The 8592-nt window shown below is 34.8% G+C and overlaps 1 protein-coding gene across 1 annotated transcript in view; it reads left to right on the top strand.

Annotated features, from left to right (window-relative positions):
• LOC129226842 (nose resistant to fluoxetine protein 6-like) overlaps positions 1-8592 on the top strand; it is a 151830-nt gene that overhangs the window by 38173 nt on the left and 105065 nt on the right. Inside the window, exon 6 of the mRNA XM_054861472.1 lies at positions 3395-3498. Coding sequence (XP_054717447.1) covers positions 3395-3498 — 104 coding nt within the window. The remainder of the gene's footprint in view (positions 1-3394; positions 3499-8592) is intronic.

The raw sequence follows: 8592 nt of genomic DNA on the forward strand, positions 1-8592 counted from the left end.
GTTTAAGCTAAATATTTTAAAAAATTACTTGAATCGGTTATCTTTCGTTGTTTACATATCTTGCCAATGATATCACAAATGATGAAATGCCATTCTGTGTTTCCATTCATAGAGCAAAGTATTTAATTCGCATCTTTACTCACGTGTACTGGCACCGATATGGTTGATAGCAAGCGTAGAACCCAATTTTAATTCTCTTCTTGATTATCATAACGTGGAAACGCGGTACAAAGATGCGCCAATGTGCATCTTTTTGTGACATCATCAAGACTACGCCTCGTTTGAAAAATCGGACATTTAAAAAAAAATAAACAATAACTATTGGGAAAATGAAAGAATTTTCTAGGTCCATGTTATTATTATTATTATTATTATTATTATTATTATTTTTTTTTTTTTTTTGCTTATTCTATCAATTTCAGTGACTAAAAGTACTATTGACTGAAAGAAACAACCCCCTTCAGAAACGCTCCAGGGAAATAATGGAATGTACCCAATCTCTGCTAGTCATCTATCTTGCAAAAAGCAGGAACTTTTTCCGCAAAAAGTCAGTGGTCTTTCTGAAGAATTTTCGGTAAATGCCTGTCATATCTCTGCAGCAGATATAAAGTAATAGCTTGGCACCTTCCTGACTCACCAGAAAAGCTACTAAAGTATTAATATTGCATCCATGGTCAAAGCTAAGATAAATTGCAGGTAAATACCAAGCATCTGGTCTGCAATTCTTGCAAAGCTGCGGATTCCAGAGACTGACATTTTTGCTCCGAGTGGAAGCTGGTCAATCTGGATGGGCCGTAGTTGAACTGAATGCGAAGAACTGAATAAATAAGCTCGTTTAACGTTTAAACAGGTCGCTAAAACTCTCTTTCAGAACAATTAGAAGTCTGCACTCGTGAAAATTGAAGCGGTTCAGGAAACTGTTTGGTAAAAATAATTGATTTTCATAGGAAACAGATGAAAACCTGTGAAATCCTGGAACTTTTCCTGAAACTAATTTGGAATTTCCTTACAGTGTATAATGTAACTTCATGGCAACTGCATTAAACTAAAGGTTTTCTTTTTTAAACCGATGCATAATTTATCTAGAACAGATTAAAATTTGAATGGTTATTCATTTTTGAAGTTGGGTCATTCTTTTTAAAAATCTTAATTATTCTGGTGAGTTTGCGTGCCAGAAATTGTTTTCGCAGCAAAATGTTCATAGTTTAAGAAAAATTAATTTAAAATGAAATTTTGTTCCAGTTATGGACTCATCAGCCCGGAATAGTCAATAACCGAGCTGGATGCAGATTAGGGTTTCCAATCCCTAAATCTCGATCCCGAATCCCGCATGATATTTAGCGGGATTAATCCCGCGGGATCGAGAGCCAAATCCCGCAATTTTTTTCGATGCAACGTTTTTCCAACTTTTGCAGCTCATAAAACGACAATTTTCACGAGCATTATCTGAAATTTGAACCACCTGATATAGTGTGACATATGATGAACGGTGGATTTACCATTTAATAACACAATAAAAAGCTAATGAATTTTCTTGAGATTGAATTAATGTTCTGAGAAGTCTCAATTTTCATAAGTTTAGCAACTGAGAAAAGGCGTAAAATTTATAAACATTTTCAAAACCATGACTAAAATTTAAAATCCGGAAAATTACGCTTTAAAAAAATAGAAAAATTGTAACTCAGGTTGCAACACCCTCTGGAGTAGCCAGAATGCAATGTTGGAGCACTTCTGTAAGTTTAAGGAACGCATTCAAATAGGGCTTGACTAACTAAAAGAGAGACCCAAGGCCCACAATAATTTGGGGCCCTCTGAAATCTTTTAATCAGAATGCAACGGTTGTTTTACTGGTTTGGGGACCGACTGCACGCATTTTTGGCTTTGGGGTCCCCTTTGTTTATCACAGAACTATGTAAATCATGCGCGTTTATGAAGCCTTTTTGGGGCTCAACATAATTGTGACATTAAATTTTGTACTGGCAGAATGAATAAAAAGTATCCTTTAAGAGTGTTTTTTTTTTTTTCAATTAACAAGTCATATTTTATTGTTATTTTGAAAATACACGTATTTTTTGTATAGTTCTTATGCTATACATAACATTTTAAGTTATTTTCGGCCCCTTAGGAAGATAGCGCCCCAGGCCCAGGCCTAGTCGGCCTGTGCTGTAGTCAGGCCCTGCATTCAAAACCTTAAACTTGCTATAAGTTCACAATATCTTTCTTCAAAGAAGAAAGCTATGAAAAGCCCGACATTGTTTATGTATTTGTCACGACTCTAAAAGAGACGACAGAAACTTTTATGAAACACAGGATGACTCGTATGAAAGTGTAGTAAGTTAAACTGCTCAAGAAGCTCAAGTTTTTGACTGTCTCTTTAAAGGGAGAGGTAAAATCAACGAAGTTATCCAAAAACTTTTACTGAGACTCTGACTCCATATAACCAACCAGCTTTTACCCTTTCCGTAATAAATCCAATGCATTGATACTATGACCAACATTAATGCAGGAACAAGGGTATTCTAAATATAAATTAAATTGGATAAAGCAAAACACATAACTAATTATCATCCTTTTTGATCGAAATTAGCCGTTCTTGATCAAAAACCCAGCGTAAGAAAAGAAAAACTTATTTTAAAAGGTGATGAAGTTAATGGGGAACTTTTAATTCATAATAATTTAATATCAGTAAAACTAACTGCTGTGGAGCAACAGCACGTGTTTTCATAAAGCGTTTGATTTTGTTGGTAAAAATTCCTTTCCCATCCCATAAGAGCATTGTTAAGATACACTGAACATTTTAGGGCACACTTATGCGTACTAAATGATAATTGCTAACTAGGAATTGAATTTGTAGCGCGAAACAATCGGTGTACGGGGTTCGAGAAAACCACTAATTCAAGTAACAAAAGCAGTCTTTTCGAAAAAGCACAACGTTTTCTCTTTGACATTAAAATTGGTACTTTATGAACCCGAAATCCCGCGGGACTGAATTCGGTGCGGGATTGGAATCCCTAGTGCAGATGTCGGTTATTGATTATTCCGTACTTCTGAATCAACAAGGACGAAGCTACAGTCTCTAAATGTCAAAACCGGGCAGTCGGTACTGTCCGATATTTTAACGCGAAACCTTATTCGAATTTGCGTATGCGTCAGGTCTCTTCTGATTTTATCGAAACAGGGGTGATGGCAAGAAGGAAGTAACGAGCAAGCAAAAAAACAGTCACCCCTTTTTCAATTGGAACTGTTCGCAGGTGCTAGTCGCATAGTTCGAGATCAGACAGTATTTTGCCCATAGTGTCGGCCTTAGTCCTGGCTAAAGGCGATAACTTACTGCTTAAAAACATTTAATAATTTACATCACTGTCATTTATTAATCTATACTGTTTTTTCACAGCTGCATCGTAGGAGTTCTTTTTTCATTCGTGGTGTTTGGTACTTTCTTAGATACCTTGGGGGAGATCTTTCACAAAACAAAAGCGTTAGGAAGATGTCTTAACAGTAAGTGACTTATTATTTTAAACCTCTAGTTTTTCTCATTTCCTTTTTTGTTGTTGAAAATTATTTCATGTTATATTTCAAAGACCTTTTCAACCTATTACACTCAAAAAACGAAAAAAAAAAGAAAGAAAAACCGAATAAATGAACAGGAGAAAACATGAAATAAAGAGTAAAGTTTGGAAAAAAAATCGTATAAAAGCATCGAAAAATTCCCCTAAAAATAAATAGATCTTTTTTTTTGAGGGGGGGGGATGGAAGAAAAAAAATTATTAATTAATTAATTAACAAGTAAAGAATAGTTAGAAGTTGAGAAATATTTTTTTCTGGTGTATAGTTTCCTTCTTCAGCAAGAAAAAATGGAGACAAAAGTTAGATTCGAGAAAAATATTTTTTGTTTAAAAGGACTCGGACAAGACACCTTATGTCAATGTGTTATTTTTTTATTTGGAAAGTTTTTCACTCAGTTTTGCACGGTTAAAAAAAAAGAACAATTCATTAATTTTAAAAGAACAGTCACGTTCAGTTTTTTCGGAGAATTTTACATAGTTAACACTTGTTTCAAGATATATATAATGTATTACTAGTATGTTGTGGCCATCACAAAACTTTTTTCTATATTCTTTTTTTTTCTGATCCATCCCCATGCTTGACGAGGAAGCAATATTCCCAACAAAAACAAAATTACACATGCAAAAACTTGACGACCATCCCAATGTCTGAATTATTGCAAAAGCAAAGAGCGAAAATTGAAAGTTATTTTAAAAGCCTTGCTTGAATTAATTACAAATATTTTATTTGTTAAGAAACATAAGATGGCAACAGTTAAAAATTTTAAATCATTGAGATAATATCATAGACTAATAATAAGAGTAGACCGAGCTATGGCAACTCTTTTGCTGTTCATAAACCAAATCATGTGACTGGTGGATATCCTAGCAACAGCGGGCGTTGATCGTAGCAGACGATCAACGCGAGCGAGAAATAATGCATAACTAAAAGAAAAACAGTTCAATCTCTGCACCTGAAAAAAAATTATAATGAAAACACATTACATCTTAAAATACATGTCCAGTGCCAAACTATAGATAATGTTGCCATCTAGCAACTATGCTGCCAAAGTTTTCGCCAAGCCTTCCACCAGTCACATGATGTATCCATGAGCCAATTTTTTCATCAGCAAGTCTGGGAAAGCTCGGTCTACTCTTATTATTAACACGCTTTTATTAGCTTCACCTGTATGTATGTATGTATGTATGTATGTATGTATCTTGTAACGGAATCTTGCAGCTCAAATTTCGCCCACTTCCTGCGATCGGATTCTTTTGAAATTTGGCACGTGACCTCAGACCCGATGACAATGCAATATTCTATAATCAAATTAATTAATTAACTCTTTTAATTGTTAGTTTCCTCCAATTATAATCAATATTTTGGCATAAATTCAACAATGTGAAAAGGGAAAAATTAAAAAAAAATACATTAAAAAATGCTCGCAAAAATTATTTAAAAATATCTACGAAAACCTTTAATTTTTCTGCATCAGACAAAATTTGTTCCAATATTCCAAGGTAATTAGAACATGAAATATAATTGTTTTTTAACCAATTTCATGCCAAAATTTAGGTGAGCCTTCAATTGGAAATTCATTGCTGATCAGACCATTGTTGAACAAAACTTTTATTCAAATGCATCTCAAATTTTCAAAGTAATATAAATATAATTTTCGCAAACATACATCAATGACTCACAGTAGCTTTCCATCGAGGTGCCCTTGTCTTAACTTCAAGATATTACCTCGCACTCGTTTTATGAATAATTTCGTCAATTAAGTCCAAACTAAGACTTTTACGAAAAGAAGTAATTGCAATTTTACCTGATAATTCTCCAACATAAGACTAAAAACCAGAAAAATAAAATAATAGTTTAAAAAACTAAAAAAACACGCTTTCGTAGCAAAATAAACTAAAAAGTGAAAAATAATCTTTGGATGATAGTAGTTGACCAATCACTTAATTTTAATGTAATACTAAAAAGCGTGGGGGGCTTTCTTATCAGTTGTCTTGAATTTCTTCAATTTGTTGTCCAAGCAAAATATAAATAGACAGCACCCCACGCTTTTTTGTATTACATTAAAATTAAGTGATTGGTCAACTACTATCATCCAAAGATTATTTTTCACTTTTTAGTTTATTTTGCTACGAAAGCGTGTTTTTTTAGTTTTTTAAACTATTATTTTTTAGTCTATGGATAATATTTCCGATAATTTTCATACAATTAAAATCACGAGAAATACGCAGACGACAATCTATAACGATTTATCTTTCTTGTTGTTGCACTAGCTGTACCCGACGCGCGTTGCCACGCCAACATAGAAATACATCATTATACTGATTTTCATGACAATCGGTTGAACGGGGCAGAAGTTGCTACTCTGCAGTGCCACCTGGCGGCGAGTGGCTTCAATGAGCATATTATACACCTTCTCCGTGGAAAAATACATATATATAGCAATTTTCATAATAATCGGTCCAGGTATCAAGTGAAGCCGTGACTATACTCAAATTTTGTACACACTCAGTTTGCAAGATCAATCAATCGCTAAAAATATCAAATAGAAAAAGTTTTAAATCCCCCCGTTGCATGAAAAGCCATAAAACAATAAAGAAAGAATTTATTTGTTGAAACTCAAGAAAAATGGCAACAGCTAACTTCTTATCAATGAGATCTTTCACGCGAATTAATTTCTGCAGCCGATAATTTTATTCGTATTTATCCAATGGATTGTGACTTAAATTGAAATAAAAAAGGAACTATCGATCGGATTTTTTTCGAACTGGTCTATAAACATTCCCAGTACCAAAAATAACAAATGGTGAAAGTTTCAGCCAAATCTGCCGGGTAGTTTTTGAGTTCATGGATGACATACAGACAAACATTCATTTTTATATATATAGATTAATAAAGCTATTTTTATTCGCAAAAAAAAAAAAAAAAAAAAAAATCAACACCTCTTGGAGCGATTGGCGTCAAAATTGAACCAAAGCCTGTTTACATATGAATTCACATATATTCCAAATTTCAACCAGAACGTAGCATTACTTCTTGAGATAAGGCACTCACAATGGAAAAAAAGAACTGGCGATTGCGCTACCCCCCTTTTTAGCTGTTGACACCAAAAATAAAATCGGCTCTTATACCCACTAAGGGCTACTTGAAGATAAATTTTTCTTTCATTCCGTTCATTATTTCTTGAGATACAGCAGTCACAATTGACGACAAAAAAACGGTCTATAGCTCAACCCCCGTTTGAGTTTATTGACACCAAAATTGAAATCAGCACTTGTTTCTGTTAATGGCAACATATGGACCAAATTTTGTTTGATTCCGCCAGTTACTTCCTGAGGGATAGCAAGCACCGCGTAATTCAGAAAACGTCCCATTGCTCCACCCCCCTTGGAGGAATTCGCGCCAAAAACCAATGGGCACAAGTTCACATAAAGACACATATGTATACCAAATTTCGTTCAATTTCATGCTGTAGTTTTTGCTGTAGAGCGGCCACAAAAAACTGGTCACACACAGACAGACAGACATTTTCCAAAAATAGTCGAAATGGACTCAGCACACCTCAAAACGTTCGAATCCGTCAAAATTCGAAAATTTGCAAGAATCCAATACTTTCTTCTATATATTAGATATAGAAGAAAGTAAAAAACCGTGCGGCATGTTCCCCATTATGTACGGTTCAGAAGCCACACACCATAGCTGCCGGCCCTCGTAAAGGCGAAAATGGCGAATTCATACGCACAGTACTCTCTATATACAGACCCTACACTTATATTTTGACTTCTGAATCCTTGGTTACGATATTAAGAGTTCAAAATTATTTTAGCAGAAGGTGTTTGAAAGTTCCGGTAGGAAAATTATGGACTTAATCCAAGACCCTACACTTAGATTTTGACTTCTGAATTCATAGTTACGAGATTTAGAGTTCAATTTTTTTTTTTTTTTAGCAGAAGGTGTTTAAAAGTTTCGGTAGGAGAATTATGGACTTAATCAAAAATAGCCATTATATAGCTAAAAGTTGTCATCGATTTAGGATTCCAGTTATAATAAAATGACATTGTGCACCTATGCTGCCCGTCTGATTGCATTCTGTCAATATATACAAGCAGTACAAGGGATGCGGCATCTGTCCCGGATGCGGCAATTCTGTCGGATATACACTACTATTTGAAACTAGTGGTACCCGCACGGCTTTGCCCGTAATGGAAAAATTAAAAAGGTCTTTTGGTTCGCCTGTATATTTACAAATAGTGTTGTGGTGAATTTTCTCGCCAATTGGCTTGTACCCATGTTACGGTTCCACGTTATGATAATTTCGTATCTCGCCAATTGGCTTGTGCTCATGTTACGGTTTCACGTTATGATAACTTCATAATTTACTCGTCCATCTTATGATAGTTTTGTTCTTAAAATTGGAATAGAAAAAGAACCACATCGAATTTTCAAAAATCGCTTCGAGGTGCACACCCCCATGCTACAAACTAACTTTGTGCCAAATTTCATGAAAATCGGCCGAACGGTGTAGGCGTTATGAGCGTCATAGAGATCCTGACAGACAGAGAGAGAGAGAGAGATCCGGACAGAGAGACTTTCAGCTTTATTATTTGTAAAGATAAGATTGATCTGATACAATAAAGCGGAGATTAAGGGACGAGTGTGACAATACTGCATTTATACCGAGTTAAAACGCTAAAAATGTTTCTAGCTTGTGCTGTAGGTATAAAGCAGCTGAAGACTCTGATTTTCTTGCTATTCGGCTTTACTGCAAGAGATGGATATAATTTTTCGCACCTTGTTACAGCATAAATGCAGCTCTGTGCCATATTTCCCGTCTTCCCATTCCTACTGATTCTTCCCTATATTTCGATGACGAATAAATCTGAAGTGCATTTATATGGATGTCTGCTATGTCAGTTTATATAATTGTTAGTAGTTTTTTTGCCGTGCTTGATAATGCTTTTTCTGCCATTTTAGGATCTAAATTATTGCTGGGATGCACAAAATTCTACCTCATTGGCAGAAGTGGGA

Source organism: Uloborus diversus, chromosome 7 (genome assembly GCF_026930045.1).
Source record: "Uloborus diversus isolate 005 chromosome 7, Udiv.v.3.1, whole genome shotgun sequence".
In the NCBI taxonomy this organism is placed as follows: Eukaryota; Metazoa; Arthropoda; class Arachnida; order Araneae; family Uloboridae; genus Uloborus; species Uloborus diversus.